Source organism: Siniperca chuatsi, linkage group LG9, assembly GCF_020085105.1.
Source record: "Siniperca chuatsi isolate FFG_IHB_CAS linkage group LG9, ASM2008510v1, whole genome shotgun sequence".
NCBI lineage: Eukaryota > Metazoa > Chordata > Actinopteri > Centrarchiformes > Sinipercidae > Siniperca > Siniperca chuatsi.
Window position 1 is genome coordinate 11521167 of NC_058050.1, and position 27961 is coordinate 11549127.

Here is a 27961-nt window from a genome sequence, read left to right on the forward strand (position 1 = left end):
ATTTGGACATGTTTGTTTGGGTGTTCAAGTGAAAGAGTACATATTATTTGGGGACCATTTTTTGAGTTTTGCACTTTGGCATCACCTAGTAATTGAAATGTTTACAATGTAGATAAAGACTGGCCCTGATTAGATGAGTGTGTGACTTTAATCATCATAAAGAAGGGTGTTGATCTGTGGCCTTGTTTGTTTAATCCACACAAATTGGTTTCACATGTAGGACCAAATGTGTTGGCAAATAGTTTGTAGTATTTTCAGTCTTGCTGCTGCCAGATTGGGGTCTGTCTCCAGTGACAATACAATTAATTACAGATAATTTCATAAACTACAGGGATGTACTTAGAATTCCTGTGATTTAAAATGTACCTGACACCGTGCATTATCCTGATGCACTAAAACATTCATATTTTGTACTAAAAGTAGGTCAGTAAGAATTATTAGTAAATGTTTGTCCTAGATTTGAAAAAAAAAACAGCCGCTAATAATAACCTTTATTTTACATCCAAAACTGCTATAAAAGAGGCTGCAGTAATGATACTAGGCCTATAGGAAATGCAGTGTTCAAACAACGTGTTTCATCTTTCGTCCACACCTTTCACAACATCCTCAGGAAGGACTGATGAAATGCTAAGAATAACCCCCAGATGTGATGTCACCAGAGGGGGAAATCAGATTTGTCCTGTTAGAAGATACTTTACATTATGTTGACACACTTATTCAAGGTGACTTTTAATGACACATAACCTACATACCAACTCACAAGCATGGCCCATACAGTATAAATTTCACATACTGTAGTATGCCTCGCATCTAATATCACTATCCTGACTGAGATGGTTCTTACAGATAAGGCTATCAATCAATGCCACATCAACATGAGGAGTTTTCACTGCATAAAAAAAGAAAAGGGATGCAGACATTAGGAAACTGGAGAACCCTGTAAGACAATCTAAATAGACAGAGTGCATCATTATAACAAAAAATTAAAGCTGCAATATTGTAAAGTTTGTTTGAGGAGATCTACATGTCCTCAAATGTACGAGCCAGCAGTGATTCTGTCTTGCAACGTGAAGGTGGTTTTCACTGATCCGTGTCCGTTTGAAGAAGATTCCTCCAGCCAGACACGGTGAGAACACACACAGCCCTGAGCCTTCAGCAGCGTCCGTAAATCACACTTTCACAGCTCCTCCTTTTCATTTCTTTCTTTATATATTTTTTTTCTTTTCTTTCCATTTTTACAGTGCAGTAAGGAATGCTCACTCTACAGGGTGGCTGGTGTTCACTGGAGCGACTCAACTCCCATGTCTCACACTCATCCCATGTGTCTCCTATTAGCTACACTCACCAAGAGAGGGAGGGAAGGGCTGTCGGAGTGAAAGGGGGGGGAGTCAGAAAGAGAGAGGGGGGAGGGGGAGGCTAGCGAGGAATTTGATATGCTTTGTGCATGAGTGACTTGTATAAAACAAAGACAGGAGCAAATAGTCTGAATGTATGTGAGAGGGGGAAAAAGTAGTGCACACATGAATACGCAAGAAACTAGCAAAAAAAGATTATAATTTATTTCCAGATTTTTTTGCCTTCATTTGCATCTTGTTTCACAAGGTAAATTGAAAATTAAAAATAAAAATAAAAACCGACTGCCATACCATGAAAATGTAAAAAAATAATACAAATAATATGTACTGTATATATAATTATATCATTATCAACAGACGACATTAATCATAATAACAATACTATTGATCATAAACATAACATAACACTAAATTGCTGGTCTCATGCATATAGAACACCCCTCAGATACAAAAGAGGGGGTAATTACTAAAAATAGAACCAAAAGTTCCACCAGTTCAGAATAAGCGCCTAGCTACATGCAATGACATAAAAGAGACTCATGTACACATTCCTTCTGGCATCAAGTATTTTACACATACTGTACTTCACTATTGCCGCCCCCATCTAATATACTGTACAGAGCACGATACAAAACAGGACTGGAGTTTGAGAACATTATGCAGGGAAGCGCTGGAGTCTGGACCTTCAACGTGGTGCAGTTAGCAGGGACTGTGTGCAACATTTTCACGCCCTCCTTCCTCTTTTGTTAATCCTTCAAAATCTTCTTGTTTTCTTCAGTGAATTCCCTGTCCATTAGTCCAGCTTTTGTTTTGAGTCTTTGTTCCTTCATTGTTTTCAGTGCTTTTGTTTTGCATTTAATTTTGCACACATTCTCCCTCAGGTTTTCTCCATGCTGCTCTTCGTCGTGCCCCTCCCTCACAGGGTCTTGTCACTTTCTTTCTTCAGGTGACTGAAAGGTCAAAGGAGAAACCATGTTAGAGTGCAATTTCAAGTTTGGTGTTCAATTTCATCTCAGACAATTACAACAACGGCTGTTTTGGGATACATTTTAAAAGCTTTATTTGAATCCATAGGTTGCATTTTACGGGATTCAAATATGTACAGAGGTTATGTATGTATGTATTTTTCGATAATTTTTACAAGGTTTTAGAGAAAACCCTGTACCACACAGCCAAGCTACCTTTTACAGCTGAGATGCATCAGAATTTTGCTAGCTTTCTAACTACTTTTGTCTTTGGTAGGCCGGCCAATTGTAACCCGCTAATGGACAGTTTGTGAACATGCCCAAGGGTGCCAAATGTCTGTGGTGATGGGCATTTTTCACTATTTTCTAACATTTTATAAACAGACATTATCAATTAATCAGATGAATCGACAATGAAAACAATAATTAGTTACAACCTTACAGAACATATTGAATCTCTGCTGCATTAACAGTGGCAGTTAGACTGGACACACACACACACACAGCCTCTGTACCTGTAATACTCGTCCTGGGTGAGGGAGTGGTGGTGATGGTGATGGATCCACTGTTGTTCCAGGGCCAGTCTCTGGATCTGCAGCTCTGCGCTCTGGGCCTGCTGCATGGCCTGGAGCTGATGGGCTGCTGACATGGGACCTGTGAGGGAGGACGGCTGGGGCAGGTCACGGAAAGGAGCACCTGTAAACAAAACAGAGAGGAAAGAGGAGGAGCAGGTGGGGATACAAATGGAGAAAGAAAAGGAGGGGAAAGGGCACCAAGGTCAATCCTCATCATCATACTCAAAAAGTCTTTTCATAAACTTTCAGCACTGTGGAGTTTTTAGAGAAAAAAACTGAACAAGTACATGGACGAGGAGCCTTCTCCTCACCGAACAGCTGTTGGCGGAGCACCTCGCTGTCAGTGAGGGGGTGAGCCAGGATGGGGGTGCCTAGTGTGGCTCCTGGGTAAGGGAGGCGTGCCAAAGGAGACCCCGACGCCAACGGGTCCATCAGGGGGTGAACCCCGCCCGTCGCTGGATGCCAGTGATGTAATAGGAAATACAGGATATATTCAATAAGAGTCAAATCATTGAATTCAAAACAGAGATGATGCACACAGCATGAAAAGGCATTATTTGTACATTTAATCGATGGTGGATTCTTGGTAACACATAAACAGCCAAGCCAGTTGAATAAAGTCAGAGAAATCTGGATTCTGGATGTAGCTCAAATTCAGTGAGCATAATAGCTTTTGCTAAAGTGTCCAATAAACGCAGTGTGTCAACAACAATACTTTTTTTATTCAATGAAGCAAAAACTAAAACGAACCATATGCAAACATTGGTAAGTGGGAAAAAAGTTTTCTGTGACACACTACTTTGGAAAAATGTTAATATACCATGTGCATAAACACCTCATCATTGTGTCTACTGAAAATGTGAAATGCAGATATTAATATGCACATTTTAACTTTAATTATGTATGAATTCTTTCAAATTCTATATATTCTATTTCTATAACTTTATTTTTAGTATTATCATTCAGTGGGTTTTATTTTCCATCTTTTGTTATGCATTCTATGTATTCTATTTTCATCTTTATTTTTATCTTATATCTATTATTATTATCAAGTGGGTTTTTTTCCATTAATTATGGCATTAACAATCTGAGATCTGAGTAAACAAACATCTCTTTAAGAACAAGTGAATTTGAACAAATGGGTAAGATGTCTCAGAGAAAACAATGACCCAATATCACATGAAACCATAAAAACCTGTATTCAATGCTGAACTACACTAATACAAAAATTATTTATATTGGAGTTAAAGGATAAGGCTGGTGTTGTTCTTTGATTTTCTTACTGTCCACAATTCCCATGAAAAAAACAAAACAATCAGCCCTGTCTGTGGCAAACAACCCCAAACCCAAAAATGGGTCACAAATGATTTTTAAAAAAGACTCAGTAATTTCCTAAAACAGTTGGGCATTGTAGTTTTTAGCAAATGCTAATGTTAATTAACTAGTGTTAAATGGTGCATTTGTTTGGGGAGTATTTTTAGTCCACGGATTAAGACATTAAGACATTTGGTGTGTCAATCCCACATACACTGCAGCACAGTGTATGTGGGATTGACACAAATAAACTAAACTACAGTGCCCATGTTCATTGTAAAGAAGGAACATGTCATCCAATGCAATGGTGTGGCTCTTAGATTTTTAAGACAACAATGGAGGTCTATGGTCTACAGAATATTACAAGCCTTATCCTTTAATTTTTTAATGCATAAGTCTTGCATGCATCAAGCCAGTTATTTTTTTTACCACAAAATGTTTTCAGAGTAACACATCTGTGTAATCTCAAGGCAGTTGATACTGACAATGACAGCATTGTTAGTAGCAGTGGGTACCTGTGTCTTGCTGGTGCAAGTGAAGATGTGAGTGGATGTGTGAATGCTGGTGATGATGAGGTGTCACATTTAACATCTGAAGACGGCCCAGATTCTCTCCTCCACCTCCTCCACCTGTTCCTCCTCCACTTCCCCCTCCTCCTCCGCCTCCACCACTTCCTCCCCTTTCTCTCTCCCTTTCTCTTTCTCGCTCTCTGTCCCCAAAGGCCGGCAAAGTTGCTCTGTCTCTCTCCCTCTCCCGCTCTCTTTCCCCACTCCGGTCTCGTTCATAAGAGGCAGGAGAGCGAGTGGGAGTGGGGTAGGTCTCAGGGGGAGCGGCTGGGGCAGGGGCTGGTGGCAGATGAGAGGACAGGGAGCTGGGAAAAGAAGAATGGGGGACTGGGTGATGAAGTGAAGCTGCGTTGGAGGTCGGCGGAGCAGGTGGAGGAGGAGCTGGCGGAGGAGCAGCAGGGCCTGCTGGGGCTGGGGGGGCAGCCGGTGGTGCAGATGATGGGTGAGAGGGGAGAGAGGGTGGAAGGAGAGATGAAGGGGGTGGATTGGACAGGGACTGAGGGGCAGGAGGGTTGGGAGGTCTAGTTACTGGTGCCAGAGTCGGGTTCTGGAGGTGCGGGGGGCCAGTGGGAGCTGGGGGAGGAGGAGTGCCATAGAGTGACACCTCATTAGCTCCCGCTGCACCTCCTGCAAGGAGCAAGGAGTGTGCATGCGCATGGGCATTGGCATGGGCATGTGCATGATGAGAATGAGAGTGAGCAAGGGCCAGAGCTGCAGGATCAGGTATGGACCCTGGTGGGTAAACCCGCTCATCACTCTTAAATTCAAATCCTGGCTTTATTCGATCTCGATGTGCAGCCACTGCATGAGGAAAGCCGACTCCTCCTAACCCTGTACCCCCAATCCCTCCAGGTATTGGGCCTCCTGCCATCCCAGCGTGGCCTCCAACACCTGGACCCCCTTCAAGGCTGCCACCATACAAAAAGCCCAAGATGGCTGCAGCGGTAGCTGCATCAGTAGGCAGGTGATGTGGGTGGCCTAAAGCATGATTCTGGAACTGAGGAAGGAAGAATGAGGGGTGGACATGGGGGTGGCCATGGTGAACTTGTGGGTGGTGTGCCTGGGCACGACTTACAGCCCCAAGGGGAGACATAGCATGAGGGCGAGCATACTCGCTCAGGGTTCTCAGCGCTGGGGTGTCAGGGCCCAGATATGGACCTCCTAAACTTATTCCCAGGGCTCCCTGAGGGCCAACCACTGCTGATGCCCCACCCATGGATGGCAGGAGGAGGGAGTGGGGGATAGAGTGAGCAAGGGTGGGGTGGAGATGGTGTGATGGAGGAAGGTGAGCATGCGGGTGTGAGGGATGATGCTGGGGGTGAGGGGAGGGTGGGAGACAGAGTTGCACGAGGAAGAGGAGGAAGAAGATGAAGGGTCGAGGATGATAGAAGATGAGGAGGGAAAGAAGAGAGAGGAGCCCTGGCGACCCCCTCCAGCAGCGCTGACATCCTTCTGCTGCTGCAGAGAAAACAGTAAAAGACAGTAAATCTCATCTGCCCTGATATGCTTTACTCCCCTCCCATTAAAGTGATCAATTTAATCTACATCAAATCCATTAAATGTGACATGCTATATAATTATCACGCACAAATGTGCACACCTGTAGATGTCGATCCAGTTCCCTCTCACGCTCACGCTCCCTCTCTCGTTCCCTCTCTTTTTCTCTTAGGTCTCTGGCCCGCTGCTCGACCTCCCTGCGTGCCCTTTCAATCACCTCATTCCTCTTCTTCCACAGTTTGGAGCCATCCAACGGGACAAAGAGGACATCACTGCGGGCACAGGAATTCCCGCTGCCACGATCAAGGACCTTGTGAAACCTAGACACGTGTGACACAGCAGTGTAGTACATCATTACTACAACCATCAGGAGTCAGAAATACCATCATAATAGTTACCATTACTGTTAACTACATCTGATCACATAAAGAGGGACTTAGTAGAATGACACATTGACAATCTCAAATAGGATAATGATGTAATTTTGACTTTACCGTGCTGATTGGCTCGCGTGGATGGGAATGTCTACAGGTTTGGGTTCAGGAGAGGGGCTTCTCAACACTGGTGGTGGGCTTTCACTCTCTTCCCTGTCTTCTATTGGTTCCTCTTTGATAACAGGTGTGGGAGGTGGGCCTGAATCAGAATGTCCGTCTCCACCAGGGAGTGAAGAACTAGAGGCAGGGGTTGAAATGCTGTTGTTGTTGGCTGAGTTACTAAGAGGTGGAGGTCCTTTTGAGACATTTTGAGGCGAGAGTGACTGCGAGTTGGTATTGCTGCTATTGGGTGCGCTACTGTTGCTATTGCTGTTGGCCATGTTACTGCCACTGTTCCCATTAGAGTGGTACGATCCACTGAATGGAGGGTGGCTGTTCAAAGTGCCATGGAAAGGGGAGGGGCGACAGCCAGGTGAACAGCTGGATGACACACCTGGCCCAGGAAGTGGTATGTTGGGCCCAGAGGAGCCTGGGGGAAAAGATGAGAAACCTCCAATCTGATTTGTGGATGGGCTGGGTAATGGAGATAGCGGTGTTGGAGGAGTCTGGGTGGAGGACTGGTAGTGTGGGGGACGCACATTGGGTGCCATACCTGATGGGGGTGGCTGGGTGTGGGATGTCTGAGGTGGGGGTAGAGGAGGCTGAGGTGGTGGAGGTGGATAAGGAGCATTCGGAGGGTGTCCATGATGGCTGGAAGAAGAGGAAGGAGAGAGTGCAGGAGGTTGATTTGGGCCTCCACGGTTTTGGTACAGAGCAGGCTCTCGCAAGTTTGAGTCTCTCTCTCTGTCTCTGGGCCCGGACTGGTAGTGGGGGTGAGGTGGGTGGGGGTGATGGGTTCCTCCAGGACCTGAATACTCTCTTCCCAGGTTTGGAGTCACCCCAGGGGGGCTAAGGTACTCTCGATTTGTTCCAGTCGAAGGAGGCGCTCCAGCAGCAAAGTCTTTTCCTGCAGTGGGAGGATACTCTCTGTGAAAGTGGTCTGCTCCAGAGGAGGGGGTTTGCGCCTGGTCCATGGGAGGAGGGAAGTCCCGGTTGGATGAGTTTGGGGGATGTGGGTGGGAGTGTGGGGGCAAGGAGGAATGGGAAGGGTGACTGGGGTTGTTTTGGGGTGATGCAGGTGGGTCTCGGTTCAGCATGGGGGTGACAGGTAGCCCGCTGGTTGAACTTGGGGGGTTTCCCTGGGGGATGGAGTTGTTATTTGGGTTACTGTTGCTTACAACCTCTCTTGTCTGGCCCCCAAACTCACCCCATCTGCCTCCATCTTTGTCTCTTGGATGCCCCCCTCCAGTTCCATTGGGGCCAAAGTCTCTACTCTGGTTTTGGTTTGGCAGAGGAAACTCCCTCACTACATCCCGTTCCCGTTCCCTTTCCCTTTCTCGCTCTCTGTCTCTGAAAGCTGGACCAAAGTCTCTTCTTTCAGCACCCAAGTTAGGTCCATCTCTCCCAGAACCTTGGAACTCCCGGTTCTGACCCACTGACAGACCCCCAAACTCCCTGCCTTGGATGCTGTTGGACCCACCCATCCCACCACAAGTACTATTACTATTACCCCCACTACTATTGTTGCTGCTGTTGCCAATGGGAGCAGAGAACTCCCTGTTGATCTCCCTCCCCCCACACTCCCCCCTCACACCCCTCTCCCTCTCTCCTGCAGCCCCCCTCTCTCTGTCCCCTCCCCCTCCAGCGTACCTGGGAAGGTACTCCCTGTGGGGGTGGGGGTGAGGATGGGGGAGGTAAGAGAGGTGGGAGGAGGAGTGGCGAGAGGATGGAGGGTTATAAACTGAGGGAAGTTGCTGCTGCTGCACTGGGGGCTGGTGCTGTGTGTGGTGGTTGCCAGGGTAACGGGTGTAGCCCCAGCTCCCCTGGCAACCAGTTGCTGTGCCACCCTGCCAGCTGGTGGAGCTGTAGTGGTGAGGGTGGGTGGAGGGTTGGGTCTGAGGCTGGGACTGGGGCTGTGGCTGGGGGACGGTCTGTGGCAACAGAGAAGGAGGAGTGGACTGAGACTTGTCCAGGAGTTTGTCTGCCTTTTCTATTTTGTCTCGTTCTGTCTTAACCTCAGCAGGCAGGTTTTGTCCCCCAAGCTCCAAGGGCTTCAGGGCAGGTGGAGGCGGAAGAGGAGGGGGCAAAGAGTGGGGAATGTTGGGGCTGTTATGGGAAAAATCTCCTCCCGAGATAGTTGTCTTGGTCACACACTGCGTGCTGGATTTGGAATTCATTCTGTTTGCGCTAAGTGCACCGTCAACGCCTGTCGGTCCACCATACTCAACTTTGCACATCAATTTGGAGTCCAGGGAGAAATAGGACTTCCTCCCACTATTGCTGTCGTTTGATGAATCCCCTGGTCCACGGAGAGAGGGAGGCAGACCAGAGGAAGAGCATGGAGTGGAGGGGGGCTTAAGAGACGGACAGTCTTCAATTCGTGCATCCGCATCCCGCTTTTCTCTATCTCCACAAGACTCCTCCCCTCTCCCCTCTCGTAGCGCTCTCCTGTCCTCTCCTGCCACCTTCCCTACTCCTCCCTCTTTGCCTTTCTCCCGTTCCCTCTCTCCTTGCTTTGGTGAGTCGGGGCCATCGGAATCAGAGTCCAAGCTACCCAAAGGGGAAGCGGAGAGACTTGGGGATGAGGAACGATTGTCCTGGTCTATATCCCGCCCACTGCTTAGACTACTGCTGCTATTGGCCAGGCTCCCTACAACTGAACTCCTACTGCCCTGGGATTGGCCATCTTCGTTGTCACTCTCACGGGATTGACTGGCAACTGAGGTTGGAGGTGGGACAGTGGAAGGAACCGAGCTGTCAGTCGAGTGTGTTGATGTTGGAGGGTTTGGAGTAGAGGCCGAATCCTGACAAGAAAAGATCATTTGTGAATGTGGTAATATTGGCTGTCTATATATTTGTAAAAGCAAAGAATATAACTCTTAATAGCTTAGGCAATGCCTTTTGGATGATTTAGCTGAATCAAAGCTTTATAATTAGTCTTTATATAACAGGTTGATGAAATGTAATACAAACCTGAACTTTCTGCCTCTTTGGAGGAGATACAAGTTCCTCCCCCTCACTCTCTGATGAATCATGGCCTTGTGATCTGCGACTGAAGCGATTTCCAGCCAATTCCTCACCAGCACCTCTTTGCTAAAACAACACAAGACTTTTAATTCTGTAGTGATGCCTTTGAATCCTTAACAGGCCTATGAATGTTTTTAGAACAAAGCCACACTTGCATGCACACACACACACAAAACATCAGTGTCAAACATGAAACATCAAAGATCAAGCAGCACACACTATCGAACAATACTGACACTGCAAGGGTATGTCTGTGGCAATCATACTGATGACTCATACACAGACAGCACACACACACATATACACACACAAAATCCAATACACAGAGACAGTTCTTTATTCCTCATGACTCTTGTACTTGCATGCACACACATAAACTTATGGCTAAAACAATGACAGGAAAGAAAAAGAGACAAAAGAGGTAGGCTCTAACCGTCTGTCTATCGTTGCGTTCAGGGCGAGTGGGGCTGGCGTGCGGGCGTCTACCCCTTCTCTCCTCACTCGCCCCCCGCCGTCGCCCACTGCGCATGGGCATCTGCAAAACAGAAAATCCAGAAAAAGAGCAAAATATGAAAGGGAGGGGACAGCATTAGTTACAGGAATAAGGAGATACACAGAGAGAATTAAGGAGATGTGTTGAAGTGTGGTGAAAATAGAGTTAATACAAGCCAAAAGAAAGTCAAGTTCATTCAGTTCAAGGTGGAATGTAGCAAGGGCAACAACAAGTGGAGAATAAAAAGGGGAGGGAGGTGAAAAGAAGAATAGGGCATAATAGAGAGAAGGCAGAAGGACACAGAAAAGAGGGAGAAATTGTAAGCAGAGGAAAGAATAAAATACAAACATGGAATCTCACAACCAAATAAATAATTTAAATCTTAGTCATCATATTTTGAAATACTATCACATATTGAACTAATTATGATGTGGCCATATTCCCAATGTAGTGCATAGAGTACAAGAATGAGGCAGGTACACAATCCCTAACATCACTGTGAAAAATAGACGTAGGCCTTGTTCATACCGATTCTTTGTGTGTCCGTGTTTTCATTATTTCTTCTTTAAAACATCCATTTTACAACACAAGCCATTGCAGGGACTGAACTGGTTCCTGTTGCTTACTGACTGTGCTGTGTGCTACACCATGAGAGCTACCAAAACCTGTAAGGAAGCATAAACAAAGAAGGCATTATTCAGTCTTTATCTGCATGGAAATCCTACAGATAATTCAATGTTTTGCAAAAGAACATCAGTTCATGTAAGGATGCAGTAATAAGCAACATCGTTTGCTATCTGCACCAAGTGTGGCGTTCGTGACATTATGAAAACATCTGAGTTTCAAACTGCCAAAGCACTGTTACAATATTTAAATTCCCAGCATGCTTCACACTGTATTGGCACAACTGCTTTTCACTGCGCTCAAAACAGTTTCCTCTCTGCCTGTCTTCACCACAGCAGCAAAAACCCACAGTCAGAAAAGGTTAACCCACTCACACTAACAGAATGCATTGGTTTGGGTATAGTATAATTGGGTGATATAACATTGAAACAACAGATAATAGGAGTGAAGCAAAAAAGGTGTTGATTGGTAGACTGCATTTTGGATGGCAGTCTGCAGAAGACTCCAGCAAGCATCTTTGGAATATGGGGCCACACCCCCCTCCTTCCACCACAACATCCCGAACCCACTTGTGGTTAACCCACATGACCTGGTTATGGCCGGCAGAATCACATGCTTATTTATCCAGGCAGACATTAGGGAAATGTACAATGTCAAGGTCCGTTATACATTTGGGTGTGCCTGACAACATAGGTGGACTACTTTGCAAGGCTTGTCTAATCCATTCATTCATGTACCACTATGATGAAAAAATGGCTTATGTATATTGAATGAGGATATAAATAGTGCACACCACTGGATGAAAAAAAAAAGATATATTTGGCTGACGGTTAGCAGAGCTAATGCTAATGTACTCTGCTATGCAGCCAAAAATACAGTAGCTACACACTTGTTTATGTGTGTGTGTGTGTGTGTTTCATTCAAAGCAGACAAGCTCCTGTAAATCCTGTAGCTGCTCCACTACACATGGCTATGCATTAATTATTAGTGCATGCTGCAGTGACTGATTCAATCAGTCTTAAGAGTAAAATGTTAACTGTTACAATCACTGTTCACACTTCATTTGCATAAAAGATGGCACATGTATTCGTAGGCAATGCAGTGTATGTACAGCCAGCCTAATTAACATACACATGACTAAGTTTATCACACAGGAGTAGAAAACATTCAGTGCTCAGTGGGTTACTGTATACATAATGCATCTCAGTTACAGGTGGCAGCTTCTGGCCTGTCTGTGGTCCACTGGCAGGTCCTCGGCCGCGGTCAGTAAACAACTAAGACACAAACACAGCACTAACATACGCCAGCATTAACATAGTACCTTTGCACGCTCACGCACAAACACACACACGCGAGCACACGCACACAGCACATGCATTATCAACAAATTGACCGCTGCATGTGATGCAAAGCAGCAGCATGCAGTTGCTCTGCTTACATCACCAGCGAGCGGGCACTGCAACGACTCTTTCTTCCTTCTTCCTGCGAATGTTATTGATACACATGCAGAGGAGACCGGCCGAAGCTGCTGTACAAGCCTGCCTCAGACTACCGCGGCGGAACACAGTCCACCTACGACGGGGCGAGTCGTGTTCAGCAGCACATACATGTTCACAATCAGAATGGATGCCTGTGCAGCGCTGTTTCTGCACGCTGCACATCTTAAAAGAAAGATGACATGGAATGGCGAATCATGGCATTTCGCACCGGCTCTCCCGTCCCTTCCCTCGCTGGAATGTGGGTGCGCGTCGTGCACTCTATTAGCATTAATTCACCGGGACATAATTTAGCCATAACGCAGGGGTATGATGATAATTAAAGCACAAAGGGAAAAAAATGGGAGGGAGAAGCACAAACGTGGCCAGCAGGAATAGCTCCAAATACAGAGTATAAGCATCCATTTTTTCCTTCTCCTTACCTATAATATCCAGCGATGCGTGCTCTCACTCTCACTCTCCCTTTCCTTTCTCTCCCTCAGTTTTGTCGTTTTATGTTGCACGTTGACACGCACACCTCAGAGCCCAGGCGTCTGTCAACAGAGGCTTGTGCTGGCTCATATTGCAACGGGCTCCGGTAATAATAATGCAGAAGAAATCTCTTTCTATTCGTTGCAGGAAAAAAACAGGGGTGCCAACTGAAGACTAAATTGATGCGTACCCTCGCCTCTTCCCCACCCCCTTTCGCCCCCTTTTTCTTTTTTTGACCCCCCTCTCCCACCCTACCTAGCCTACTCCCCCTTTTCCTCTAAGACGACTTGCACTTTTTTTTATACCCCTCTCCGGTCTTACAGTCACAATTTTAGCGGAGGGGTGAGCCAGAGAGAGGGATGCAGCTCGGGTGAGAGAAAGGGAGAGAGGAGAGGGCGTGATTTGCATGAGGAGAGAGAGGGGGAGGCTAGAGGAGGAGGAGGAGTAGAAGAAGGAGGGAGTAGTGAGGCAGGGAGAAGGAGGAAGAGAGGCGCAGAGAGAGGGCCAAAACTCTGAAGAGGGAGGGGATCAAGAGGGAGGGTCTCTCTCTGTTGCCTAGTCCCTCCAGAGTCACCTTTACTGTATGGAGAGGCACTGCTTCAGACTGAATAACTAGCTGTGGCTTTATCTCGCGATGAACCCTGAAGAGGAAGAAATGTCCAATAGGCCTTTGTTCTTAAAGGCTTACTTAATTCAACGCCAAACAAGCTGGAAGGTGGACAAACGAGGAAATACGTGTACCTAATTGTGTGAGCATTTTAATGACAATGTCAGCGACTTAACAAAGAAAGCTCCAACTCGTTTGGAATAATTAAACAATTAACAAACGGACAATTAAACCGTGCCCTCTGTTGTGGTACGTGTCTGTCCAGCAGCTCCCTGTCTGTCTGTCTGTGAAAAGCTTGCAGCGGTGTGTCCAGTCAAGCGGCTCTGCAGACCTCCTCCTCCCCTCTCCTCCCCTCCGCTGCTGTCGTTCTCTCCCTCTCTCCCCTTCACGCAGCCCCCTGTCCCGTCTCCTATTGTGTGGTAACCATGGAAACCAGGCCGGAGACTGTACCCGGTGCGCCTGCGCGGCTCCAGCCTTCCTTCATCATCATCACTAGCAGCCCGGCACGACAGGAACCGAGATCGTCGTCGCGCTCGCGCTCCCTCTGCTGCTCAGTTTATGCAACGACCAGCGCGTGCAGCTGATAATTGATCTGCAGCCGCGCGACGTTACAATGTAGAGACAAGTGATGTGTTATCGGGGCCAGGTGTGAGCTCGAGACTGCACCATTGTATGAAGTCACAACATTTTAAATATATTCCAACCTAATATAACCGATTAAAAGAAAAATCTATGTATATTTATGTAGGCCTACTGTAGGCTATATACGCCACATAGAAGGCTATAAGGTATTTACATACAAATGTATCACTCTACTACTGTTTTCACTTGTAGAACAATCTATGATTTCACCATTATATCTATATCCTATTTTAATGTATTTAATTAATGATGTATTCTTGTCTTCTTTTGTTTTACACCAGAAATCTTATAAGAATGCCAAAATTGTGCAGTGTGAGCAACTTAAAATTTGACTTGCAGTCTTAGAATAAAGTATTTAAAAATGTAATTTTTCTATTGCTCATGTTTCTCATTTTATGTTTACATTATTTAACGTTATTTTCTGCTGGGGTTTGACTTAGCATTACTGAAGGCTCGGTTTTAGTTTGTTAGTAACCATGCAAGTGAAGCACAATAAAAGGGCCCTGGACTTGGACCACCTAAATGGAATGCAGCCATTGTTAATGTGCTTTTCCTGCTATGACAGGTCAAAATGTCTGCTGTGAAAAAGGTCTATAATTGATTTCACAGCAGGTGTTTTTTCCTTTGACAGGAGATAATATCCTGTATTTTATGTTGTGGCTTTAATGGACAAATGCTGCATGTACAACAGATTGCTCCTGGTACATATTATTACTCTTGTTATCCTACATGTGCAGAAGAGGTGGCAATGAATTATTGCTTTAGTTCCTTTAGGGGGCATCATGCGAACTATGAAAGCAAATTCCTGCAGAAGATTCAGAGGATTCCTCTTGAGTTCCTGCAGGATTTGTGCTGAATTCCTGTTGGATTCCTTCTAAATTCCTAAAGGATTCCTTCATGATCCTTAAAAGATCCTGCTGACAAATCATCACCAAAACCCTGTATACCTGGGATAGTATTCTTGCAGAATTTTACCAGCAGGAATGACCTTTACTTTTTTCTGCAGGATTCCTGTACAACTTTTCTTTAGCTATGTCAAACACCTGCTGTGACATCAATATTTAATGTGTTCAGAAGTGCAACATGCTTGAATGTTTCTACTTTCTAAGGAGCACTGCAGATGTGGTTTTCATATTTGATTCAGTGATTATTTACCTTTTAAACAAGAGAAGAGATAAATGACACAGCAGAGCCACCCCTATAAACAAATACACAGAGCGCTTTGGTACGAGTTAACATGTATCCATTTCTTTATTAAGCTTAACCCCAGACAGACAAAGTAACAGATACAATTGTGTGGCAAGCTGCTGAGCGTTCACATCAAAAACGACATGAGGAACAGGAGGAAGAGGAAACAACAGGGCACAAAAGATCAAAACACTTCTGCAGTGAGTCAAAAGGAGACAGTCAGAGGGATCGGGAAAGAGCAAGAAACTAACAAGTGCATCAGGGGAAGTGCTCGTCTTGCTGAGAGGTGAAACACAGATTTCCCCCCCCCAGGCTTTGTTCAGAATTTGCTGCAACTAGCTGCAGTCAATTAAGTCACTTGTTGAAGTGTCAGGTCAATATACTGTAACTACAGTGCATTATCTGTGCATTTTAATTGTTTGAAAACGAATTAGTCTTAATGTTTTTAAGTGTGTCTTAGTGTGTATAGAGCTTTGCTGAAACAGGTGTCATTATGTCATTACTATGTATCTGTCAGGGAAATATAACATGATTTGAATGTATGCGTGCTTTCTTGTGTGCCACTGCTAATGACACTGGCACTCAAAGGGCACTTGGGTTGCGAAAGTTGTGCCCAGCAAAGCGGGCCTGGTCACCCAACTCTTCCTCAATCCTGAGAGGAAGAGGAGGTGAGGAAGAAAATAGAGAGAAATGTAGAGCGGGCAGATGAATGCAAGCGAGGACAACAGCAGATGAAACAAAGAAGGAAAAAGAAAGAGAAATATAAAAGTGGCGTAAGTGCTATAAGTGATGTTAAAACATTTCTATATGTATATCTATACATACATACATACGCATATACAAATCAACCTATGATCACCCACCTCATGAGCTGATTGTATTTGGCCAGACGTTCTGATCGACAAGGAGCTCCAGTCTTGATCTGAAGGGGGACAAAAATACCAAGGATCACAGAGTTACAGGTACTGCTGCAATGTTACTAACACTTGGTATTTGGACAGCAACTAACAGTTATTTTCACTATCAAGTGATCTTTCGATTGCTTTTTTGATAAATCACTTTCAAAAAAGGCTGTAAAATCACATTTTACAGTCTGTAAAATGTCAGAAATAATGGCAACTACTTCTAAAGTTGTATGTTAAGATTTCTTAGACTGATCGATACTCACCAAACCAAAAGTATTCATATTTCATAGAGAAGAGTGCTTCTGTAATATTAGTATTTTGAAGGTGTAATCAGCAAATATTTGGTTTGTTTTTCTGGATATCTGATTTACTAAATTATAAGTGATTGTTGGTGTTTAATTGACTTATTGTTTCAGAACTTCAATCGTTTCAGAAATACAGTACATAGTTATTTAGTAATAAAGCTTATATTGCTAAAATTGCAACGCTTAGCTTGCACTTCTGTTTATTACATTACCTTATACTTGAGATACAATTGCACACAAGTATTCTTGTCTTATTTCCAAACTGTACTGTTGCGGCAGTGTTTTGTATTGTCTTATTAATGTACTGTGACAAAGGGACAACTTACGTAAGTTGCAATGACACAAGTGCGCGCGTGTGTGTGTGTGTGTTTGTGGGAGCGTGTGTTACCTGTCCAGTGCAGAGACCAACCACCAGATCAGCTATAAAAGTGTCCTCTGTTTCTCCTGAGCGGTGGCTCACCATCACACCCCAGCCGTTCTCCTGGGCCAGCTTACACCTGAGAGGCAAAGTATGAATATGATGCATGCTCTCATATGACAGGCATGTACATGGACATGTGTGCCTATGTCTATGCATCAGATACACTCGAAATCAACTCACGCCTTGATGGCCTCTGTGACAGAACCAATCTGGTTGACTTTAAGCAGCAGGCAGTTGCAGGCCTTTTCCTCCACGGCTCGTTGTATCCTGCGTGGGTTAGTGACTGTCAGATCGTCTCCAACCACCTGCACAATTTATACAACAAAGTTACAGACAGATTGAAGTGCGTTTTCTTACTCACAGTAATAGTAGCAGGTCTACTCAGCCCAGGAAGTATTAACGTGTGTTGCCGCCCTACGTACGTAAATCCATAAACCAATAATATTAAAGGGAAACTCGACTGATTTTACACATGAAGATCAGCCTGCAATATAAACTGAGGGCATGGAGTTTGGTGACGGGGACGTTTACCAGGCGAGGAGAGTCAATGAAATGAAGTTTCATTATGGACATTGCAGAATCCAGCATTTTGCAGCCATAATAGCAACTAATAATATAAGAATATCTCAACCTCTGCAGCATCAATTTTGACCTTTTTCATGGATGGAAGTATAATACTCAGTTGCTGAAGTACCCCTTTAAGGACCAACTGGACTAATTCACTTCCGGATAACAAGGACAAAGTGTGATAACTTACCTGGATGCCCACTGAGGCTGTGAACTGTGACCAAGCAGGCCAGTCGTCCTGGTCAAAAGGATCTTCAATAGACACCACTGAAGGAAAGAGAGCTTGGTAAGATCCTTTTTCTGCATAAGTCTAATATTACGACCTGGTTCTTTTTTTCCATTACTCACCTACAAGAGCACCAGTGAAATTGCCAATAAAGGTTCTAATGAGAGTAATGTCTTAAAACTCACTCACATTACACACAGATGCACACACACACACACGTTGCCCACACAAGCAGGACCCACCATTGACAGGGTAAAGAGCCACATCAGAGTAGGTCCCTGCTTGCCAAATGTGCGCTGTAGCGCATAATTAAAACCTCTTTAACAGGCCCGAGTGTCAGGAGAAGAGACCGGGCTGTGGAGACCTAAAGCTCTCCTGTTCTCTTAGTTTCTCTGTCTAAGAGGTGGTGAAAGAAATATGGCAATTGTAGATATATGAAAAACAGGCTGGTGTGTCCATTTACGGAGAGAAGTTAAATCAGCTATTAACACTGACGCTGTCTCTCAATGAGCCTCTGCCTGGAGGCTCACTGAACTGTGGAAATCAATACATTTCCCTTAATTTAAAGGTCCATGACGAATAGGAGTTGTCCACATTATGTTCTCTCAGTAACTATAACACCTGTAAGAGAAAAACTATTTATATATAAAGTATTTCTAACATGTTTGACCCATTTCAGGGATGAAATCTGACACACAAATACATACTCAGACATCAGAATACACACCTGGGTAGTTGTTAATGAAACCCTGGTAGATGCTGGCCAGCTCCTCGGCACTGATGTTGCGGGCAGCGTTGGGCGGAGACTTAAAGTCCAAGTCGTACTTGCCCTCGATGAAAAACTCTGAAGCAGCAACATCCATCCCGATCACCACTTTGTCTGTGAATCCCGCCTTCTCTATGGCTGTCTTTATCAGTTCCAGGGCTGACAGAGAGAAACAGAAAGATGTAAAGTAACATCACAGGAATTCAAGGGAAGGAGAAGGGAATATTTTACAAGTGGTTGTTCTTACCTTCACTGTTCTCTTGTATATTAGGGGCAAACCCTCCCTCATCTCCCACATTTGTAGCATCCTGACCATATTTCTCCTTGATGACACCTCTCAGCGTCTGGTAGAGCTCTGCCCCCACACGCAGAGCGTCACGGAAAGACTCCGCCCCTACAGGAAGTACCATGAACTCCTGCATAGCCAGCCTGTTACCAGCATGGGAGCCCCCGTTGATCACATTAAAAGCCTGAGTGAGGGACAGATATGGGAGATGAGATTGTATTTGGGCTTTTGTGTTTGTAAGAATTACAGTTTTGCACAATAAAAATATACAGGACTCACAGGAACTGGGAGGACCAACTCTCCGTTTCCTGCCAGATCAGCAATGTGACGATACAGGGGGACACCTTTCTCTGCTGCGCCAGCTTTGCATATGGCCAGTGATACTCCAAGAATAGAATTGGCCCCAAACTTAGCTGGGAGAAACATAGAGGCAGTCACACAAGACATGGATGCAGTCAGTGAGCACTGATGCGGAAACATGTCATTACACATATATGTCATCACCGTACATGAGATGTGAATGAGGCTTACATTTGTTGTCAGTGCCGTCCATTTCAATCATCATGTTGTCCAGTTTCTCCTGCTCCAACACACTGATTCCCTGAAAGAAGAACAAAATGTCACTCACATTCTTCACTATATTGCCATTTCTGCTTAAAAATTATCAAATTCCGCACTGCTACTCACAGATTCGATGAGGGCAGGTCCAAGGGTGTCATTAATGTGACCAACAGCTTTGGTTACACCTTAGATAGGATGACAGAGGAAGATATTTGGATCCATGGAAAACTAATACTGTCAGTCCACAGGTATGTCACAGAACCACATATGAAAAAGCTCAGAGCAAAAGCAGAAACAGGCAAGAAAGAGGACATGAAAGAGACAGAAGCACAGACGATACATCTTGTTAAGTGTTCACCTTTGCCCTTGTAGCGAGTCTTGTCTCCATCTCGGAGCTCCAGAGCCTCGTAGATGCCGGTGGATGCGCCGCTGGGCACAGCAGCCCTGAACAGACCTGGAATGGAGAAAAGGGGATTGGCGGGTGGAGAGAGAGGTACATGCATAGGGGTGAAAGGTTGAGGAGGCAGCGAGAGGGGTGGTCAAAGTGAAGGTAAGCTTGTGTGAATACAACCTTATGATTTAGAGGTTTGGATTAGAAAAGGTACACTGTCAAGTCCATTATCAGACAAAAACACAAATAGAGTATGTGAGTGATGCTTTTTAATGGATTCTTTTTTACCTTTGCCAGTATTCAGATCTACTTCCACAGTGGGGTTTCCCCTGGAGTCCAGGATCTCCCTGGCAACAATATTTACTATGGACATTCTGTAAAAAACATGAAAACATTACCTTTATTAAACCATTTGTACTGCACATTACAACAAAGGATGAGCATGAACAAGGGAATCTGTGTACAGACAGATAGATGCGTATGAAAATATCAAACATCAAAAACACATTTCATTGCGGTGTTGAGGTGCCTCAATTTTAGATTAGTCACAAGGACTTCACACTCTCTTCCTATTGATAGTGACGCAGTCTGAGGGATGGAAAGCTGCGGAAAAGATGCTCCCTAGGAACATTGCTGGCACACACACAATCACATATATACAGAGGAGACATAAATCAAAAGCTAATAATGCATACCTATTTATGAATCTACTGTCAACCTGTTCCTGACCACAAGCCAGTTAAATTTTCTATCCTGTTTCAGTCAGTGATTGAGAATACGGACCAATGGAGAGATGAGATGGTGAGAAAAGACAGGAGGAGAGGAGATGAAGAGAAGGTGGAGGAGGTGGTGGCTTAGAAGGATGAAGTGAATGAAGAAATAGATCAATCTTTTTAAACATTACCTGCAGCGTGTTTGAAGCCTGATGAGAAAGTGAGCATATGTGGGCGAATGAGAGGGAGAGATAGAAGGGACGGGGAGGGGGAGGTGGGAGTCGAAGGGGTGAAAACATATGACACACAGGGGGGAGGGGAAGTGTGTGAGTCATTGGAAGACGCAGAGAGGAGGGGGAGGAAACGAAACTGGGAGAGGAGAAAAAAAAAAGAGGGTGGAAAGAGGCACAGAGTTGAACAGCAGAGGTTGCATGCATTTCTTTTGTTTTAGTGATGATGCAGGAAAATAACGTGAGGAAAAACTGAGCATGATGTGTTGCGATTTGCACTGTAACCTTTCTCAGTGGACTCTATTTTCAACCTTTGCATTTAACATTGTCTTCCTGACTTCCTACAAGTCCTGTCATTTGTTTGGCACTGCTTGCTGAGCGTACATCTGCTCATCTGCTAACTAACTACAGCAGCACTCGTGACGTGTGCAAATATTGTCCCAGCAAACTGCTAACATGATAATTGTTGTCATGGTTGCTGCCAAATCCCGGCAGTGCTGTTATCCTGAACAGAATGTCAGGGTTGGAAAAATGGAAACAATCATCTGTATACTTTAGATGTAGATAACAGGCAGAAAATATCAAAACAAAGAAACGATGAGAAGGACACATCTAAGCAAAGAAAGATGCACAAAACGAGCTGCCTTGGCAGAGAACTTTAGAGATCTAATGACGGGGATTTAAAAAGACATGACGACAGGTAGACAGGTGACAAGAGCAGTGCATGCTGGAGGGAGGATGTGCATTTAAAAATAGTCATGGATGTAATTAAAAGATACAGCAAGCACAGACAGAGGCAGGTAGGGAGAGATTTGTCAAGAGGATGGTTTTCATTGGCTGCTCCACTTGTGCGCTCCACCTGGATGTCACATGACCTGCAGACATCTTGGCACAGGGAAGAGGGAGCCTACAAATACATGCACATGCAATTGGGAAAAAAAATGTATAGCTGATTTGTCCATTTAAAAGTGAACTACAGCAGCAGAATTACAGATTTGCACACTCTACAGCTGCAGAGAACCAATAACTAAATATAATTTAGGAGGAGCAAAAAATAACCCTAGATTGACAGATTTAGTTGCTTTGAAGCTGTAGACATGCAATCTCAAACACAACCACAACAGAGACATATTTTGTAATTATCTAACAATGTTTAATGAACTTTTATTTAGTTAGATTCATTAGTTAACAGTATACAATTCAATTCACTGACACACTAGTGTCTTCACAAACATAAAATGGACTGTACAGCAGATGTACTGTATAATGTAGCACTTAAGTGCAGTGGGCAAAAACACATGTCAAGTTTTGAGAATGAGTATATATAAAGTGAGTGTAGTTATACCCATGTTTGCGCAGGGGTGCTATTGTGTGTGTGTGTGTGTTGAGTGTAACAGTGGAGAAGTATAACTGTAAATGTAACTATCAAGTGTGTGGGGTTTTTGTTGTGTGTGTGTATGTGTGTATGTTGTTCATGTAAAGACAGTCCAGTCATATCAAACATTTACAACGGACAGTTGTGACGTTCAACAACTTCCGTCTTCAGCGTGGTTCACAGCATCGGGGAAGTCTTCCCTCAACTCCTTCCATCTGTTCGCCCAAGTGTGACATCTGCAGGGACAGTCAAACAAGGCCACAGTGTTTATTACGGCCAATTACAGACAGAAAGGCAGATCAATCAACAGAGCTTAACACAACATGAACCATGGATGTCAATCTAAAATGGTGGTCCTAGATCACACTATGAGACACGCCCAACAACAGTCAATTTAGCGGTTTGGTGATCAACGACAGCTTGAAAGTGACATGTATGAAAAATTTAGAAACCAATTCCCGCAATGGGACTGCTGTTACGACCCATAGCAACAAATTTTCAAAAACATTGGTACAGATAGGTGACAAGTTGATGACGTGCATATTTTCTCCTCTTGCATTTACATCGTAGCACTACTATTCAACAGACATTCATCACAAAATCTGACATGCCTCAAAATTAGACCCATCTCATACAGTCTAACATGCAGTGAACCTGCAAGATCACTGTTACTGTACAGTATATAGGAGACTCACCCAAGTGCAAATCTTTACCATAGTGTACCAGTATTGTATCATTTTAAAAGTGTTGGCTACCCTGTCTTGGAGGTTTGAGGATCACTCAACCAGAATAAATACCTGGAGCTATATTTAAGTAGTTCAATTATGTAAAACCAATCCACCAATAAAAAGCAAAAAATGACCAAATGTAAAATAACACCCACCTAACACCTTTTGCTTCAATTAAAACCTAAAAATCGAACATAAGCTAAGTGACACTCAACTCAGCACTTACTGCACCTGCTTCAAAGTAAAAACCATCTCTTCTCTGGAAGGTTTTTATTGCATAGTATCTGGACAAAGCGTTGTCTGCTTCTATCGTCCCTCCGCAGCATTTTGTCCTCATGATGAACTGTGTTCAGGGTTTTTTTTTTCTTGTTTTAGGAAGGCGAAAAAAACACAACTTTATGTTTCAGATGTGCAGAGAAGACCCTGACATTGTTTCATGTACATTCAGGAAAAAAAGCGGAAATTTAAAATTAAGGCCGACCCGTTCAGAACTACAGCCCGACCATTGCTAGATCTTTAAAGCCTATATTGATATTTAAGAGTTTTAAAAATGTGATAATATATTGGCCAAACTACAGTATATATTATCATAAATAAACATTTTTGCTTAGAATCCCTTAAAAAAAAGTTGTGACCAAGATAAGTACTGAGCAGAAGATTTTACATTAAAAAAAGCTGTCAGTGCTCAATATGTAATGCTGATGAAGCTGCAAAAATACCACAAAAATATTTTTGGTCTTTCTGTACTACAATTTTTTGTTATTTATTGGCCGTCATATACACCAAAACAAATATACATGTATATACAGTCTATTTCTATCTTCCTGTAAAATGATCTGTGTTTAACATTGAAAGCAACAAAAAAACTGAGTCAAATTCCTTGTTTGTGTACACATATATACAATAAAGCTGATTCTGATTATTAGTCAAAATTGGCAGATAGTAGCCATGCCAATGTATCGGTATATTTAAAATGAATCCCCCACTACACCCATCAGGTCGGGCTGGACTTCTGTAAATACTCAATGCTCTTGTTCTCTCTTACCTCTCACCAGTCGTAACGTGGACGGGTGTGGGGCTGGCGGTGTCTGGGAGACTCGTGCCGATGGCCTGGTGGGGTCGTTGAGCTGGGAGGGGCAGTAAGGGCCAGCTGCTGGCCTCCTGCCCGTCGATCTGCCCGGGCGCTGTAGTCCAGTGCCCGGGCAGTCGGGGGAACGTATCTTCCTGCCTCCCTCCTCCACTCCTCATCAAACGCTGCAGCGTCAGCTAGCGGTAATGGAGGGCAGTTTGTTCAGTGACACAAATAACATATCTAATGTCAATGTAGCATTGTCAACTTCTAGGTAATTAAATAACATTACTTCTGTTTCTTGTTAAGCCAGACAAATTGTTGTACTTCCTTTGAGTTAGCCTCCAAATATATAAAATTTAATTCTCTTTGATATTCAAAGTTTAGCAGAGAATACTGGTCACCCCCCATCATAAACAATCATTTTCTTTCTGGCCCAATGACTCACTCTCATCAAGGTTAATGAAGTCTTGTCGTTCCTCGCGGTCTCCAGTGCGGCGATTTCGTGAACGCTCCATTATGTGTGCACGATCCCCAATGTGATGGCCGATGGCAAGACGCTCGAGGCCGCTCTCACTGTCTCTCATTGACTGCCGTGTCTCACGGATCTGAGGCGAAAAGTGACTCAGTTTACTAAAACAAGCAGGATGCTCTGCACTCTGAATGAACTCAGACTGAAATGTTTGTATGACAACTGTGATATTTATACTGTACCTGACCTATTTATTGTCACTACAATTACTGGTGATTTCATGTGTTAATGAGGCCAGAAGGCCACAGTCATGCTTGGACTAACAAAGCATGAAGGCCACATGTCCACTCAGGCTTTTGGAGGTGGAGGAAAATAATCAGGTCTACTTATTTGGCACCAACCGGCACTCCCTACATGTGCTGTAATCATTTCAACAACTGTAAGTTACTCTCACCCCTCCAGGGCCTGTTCTCGTTGCACTGGTCTGCTGATAAACTTCAGGAGCCCCTAAATCTGAAGAGGAGTAGGAGATCACTGTTGAAGAGGAAAACGTCTGACAGTTTGGTGAACCAGACATTCTTTCCTATAAAAAATAATAAAAAGTAAATAGAAGTTGAGATGGAGTACTGCGCAGACACAGGTTTCATTCATGAGGATTATTACTTTCTGTATATTTGAAATTAGTTGACAGAACCACTTACCACGTTTCCCATCATTTCTCCCATCATGCCAAACATATCCATGAACCCTCCACCCTGCAGAAATAAATTAAAGGACATATTTTAAATTCTCATTTGATGAAACATCAAGTATAAACAGAGTGATACACCTCTAACGTGTCTACTGTTCATTGTCAGTTTAGTGCCACTAGGGTCATCCTTAATTTCAGAGCAAAAAGATGCATAAAAACACACTTTTTTTGTGGCAAAGAAACAATTCATGTAGTCATATTCTTAAATGACAAAGCAAAAATGGTTGGTCTCTTGTCCAGTGATCACTGGTAATTCTGTTGAATAAGGTGAAAAAAGACAAGCCCAGATTCAAGTACATATTGTGTACTTGTCTTTTCTCACCTCACTGCCCATATACTTTTTGGCCACATTGGTATTTATGTAAACTCTGGTAAACCCAACCTAATTTGAAACCTAATCTAGGCCATACTGGAACCTTTTTTAAATCCTAACCCTGGTTCACTTAATCACAAACCAGAATACCTGTAGACCGCTTTTCACACAATACTGTGCTTTCCACCTGAAGCTCTTTTTGATGACACTGTCAAGTCACTTGATAGTACATGTGTAATCTGTAATATTAAAAGACACTTTTAGACATATAAGTTCTATTTTTAGCAGGTATTGAAGGAGGTCGTAGAAGCAGCTACTCACCATTCCCATCATGCCAAAGGGGGTCAGCTGACCAGCCTAGAAGAAAATGTACACCTTAAACTCAAAAACCAAAAACAAAAAACAATAGATAAACTAATATAGATAGCATATGAAACACACAAAACACATGAATAGAGTCCATCAACATAGCAGACCGTTACCTGTCTGCGTGGTGCACGGTGAGGCTGCATCTGGGGGGCAAGAGCAAAGGGGTCCATGCCAAATGGTCCAAACAGAACCCTCATCTGCTGCCTGTGAGCTGCAAATGGATCCCTAGAAGAAATTACAGATTACACTGAAACTTTTTGACTTCTCATGAGTTTTTGTGAATTAACTGGGTGTAACTGGGTGACTAGACTCATACAGTACAGTAAGCTGAAAATAATATTGGCAGGGAAGCTTGTCAAATTTCAGAACAGGATGTGACAGATTACTAAGGAGTGGTTATCAAAACTCAATACTCAATAGTGTCCATAGTACTACATTTGGAAGAATGCCTATTCAGAATTGTAATGTTGTTTATTTATTCTTTTATCAAATATTTATAGATTTCAATCATAATTTTACCATTTATAGATTGCATTTTATTTTCTAAAGATCTTGTATGGTTGATTTTTTTTTTTTTTAGATTTTTTTGTTAAAGGAAAAATGGGTTTTGTGAAACAAACATGTTTATCTTCCTCAAAGTAAGGTATCGAATCAAGTATCACTTTGGAATCTGTGCCAAATTTGTATCAACACCAGTATCAAACATTTTAAACGATACACTCTACATATCACTTTTTTTGAACAGTTTTTCTGAACCTCTTCTTGCTGAGAACCCAGTTTGAGTTCCCAAAGATCTAATGAGCCCAGCACTTCAATTCTGATTAATCTATATACTGTCTTTTAAATTAAATCATAGTAGTCTATAAATTGTCAGAACATAATCAAAAATGTTTCCACCTTCTCAAAAGTGAGGAATTTATGCTTTTCTTTGTCAAATATGATAGATAATAGTCATATGATAGTAACCTGAATATCTTTGGGTTTTATACTGTTGATAGGACAGGAAAAAAGACACCTTGGCATTTTTCACTATTTTCTGACATTTTACAGACAAATTGGTTAGTTGAGGAAATTAATAGGTAGATTCATCGATAATGAAAATAATCGTTAGTTGCAGCCCTAGACTTTATAATAATGGCAATGTGTTTCTGACCTTAACTGGCTTATTATCTTCTTTTGACATCATAAACAGTGCTAATGGGGTGACAGGTGGTGTATATGCTAGGGGTCCACAGGACCCCAAACGAGAGCCACCAAAGTTTCAATAGTGTTGCATTATTTAAAACCAATAATAAAGCTTGTGTGTGTTGGTGCAGCAAGTCTATAAAAGGGGTCCAGACTTCCAGATTTACTAAGCCCCTTCAAATCAGTTTCTTGTGAATGCCAATTAATGTGTATTTATTTAGTAAAGGGTAGGGTGGTCAGCAATTTTCAGTTTCATGCATTTGTCGTATGTAGGGAATACTATTCAGGTAATGTTATGTAAAGATGTTCCGGTGCCTAGACTAGAAAATCAATTACCACCTGCCATCAATTAGCTAAATCTCAATCGCAAAGTTATTTGGGAAACAAACAACAAGTTATACCAGTAGTGATATTTGGCCAGTTGAGCTACTGGTTGGTTAACCAAGTCCTGCTGAGCTCTGACAGCTTTTTTTGTTATTGTCTATCCAATATGGTGGACCACAGTAGGCCCCCACAGCTGGCTGGAGTAACGTTAGGTATCTGCTTAAGGCACAGTGAAAAAATATGACTTAGCGTGCCAATATGTGCATTTTTCACCTCTTGCAAAACACAGAAAGCTAACACTTTCTGAACAAAATCTAATTAATGTCAATACTTACATCATGTAGGGGTCGTCATCAACGTCATTCAAGAACCGAAACATGCTAGCTAGGTGATTTAACTCAGCTGGCTGATGCTAGCCAGCTAGCTAGGTAAACAGTCGTGTTTTTCAAGGATGAAATAGAATGACGGACTCAAACTCTAATCAGGCTGAAATGGAGGACCTTTTACTAGCTCCGTCACGAAAATACCAAATCACTGCTACTGTTTATCAAAGAGACAGATAGCTCAGTCTCACTAGATAGTAAATTCCAGAAACCTGGACCAAACATGAAAACGGAAGTCGGTCCTCTGACAAAGAGAAGCAACACTACT

At 43.4% G+C, this 27961-nt stretch overlaps 2 protein-coding genes and 1 pseudogene across 2 annotated transcripts; all 3 read right to left on the reverse strand.

The window, feature by feature from the left end:
- Positions 1-1544: 1544 nt before the first annotated feature.
- On the reverse strand, positions 1545-13148 carry atn1 (atrophin 1). Its single transcript, XM_044208855.1, is given in 11 exon segments — positions 1545-2305; positions 2836-3016; positions 3207-3350; positions 4725-6101; positions 6104-6233; positions 6376-6592; positions 6767-9609; positions 9779-9898; positions 10266-10367; positions 10854-10990; positions 12868-13148. Coding segments are annotated over 10 exon segments (5175 nt in total). The 5' UTR covers positions 10881-10990; positions 12868-13148; the 3' UTR covers positions 1545-2271.
- A 2243-nt stretch (positions 13149-15391) lies between these two features.
- Positions 15392-20737, reverse strand: LOC122882070 (annotated as a pseudogene).
- A 1118-nt stretch (positions 20738-21855) lies between these two features.
- Positions 21856-27961, reverse strand: mlf2 (myeloid leukemia factor 2). The gene is made up of 8 exons (XM_044209126.1): positions 27646-27961; positions 25915-26026; positions 25754-25789; positions 25070-25123; positions 24823-24951; positions 24345-24504; positions 23873-24093; positions 21856-22335 (listed from the first exon to the last, which is right to left on the reverse strand). The coding sequence occupies exons 1-7, from the start codon at positions 27687-27689 to the stop codon at positions 23876-23878; spliced, it is 753 nt and encodes a 250-aa protein (XP_044065061.1). The 5' UTR covers positions 27690-27961; the 3' UTR covers positions 21856-22335; positions 23873-23875.

What these genes read in the sequence shown, in the direction of transcription:
- mlf2 (XM_044209126.1), bottom strand. Translation starts at nt 27,689, where the DNA reads ATGTTTCGGTTCTTGAATGACGTTGATGACGACCCCTACATGAT. An exon ending in ACCGTGCACCACGCAGACAG is followed by an intron (nt 25,790 to 25,914) that starts GTAACGGTCTGC and finishes ATTTTCTTCTAG; the next exon opens with GCTGGTCAGCTGACCCCCTT. An exon ending in CCTTTGGCATGATGGGAATG is followed by an intron (nt 25,124 to 25,753) that starts GTGAGTAGCTGC and finishes TTATTTCTGCAG; the next exon opens with GGTGGAGGGTTCATGGATAT.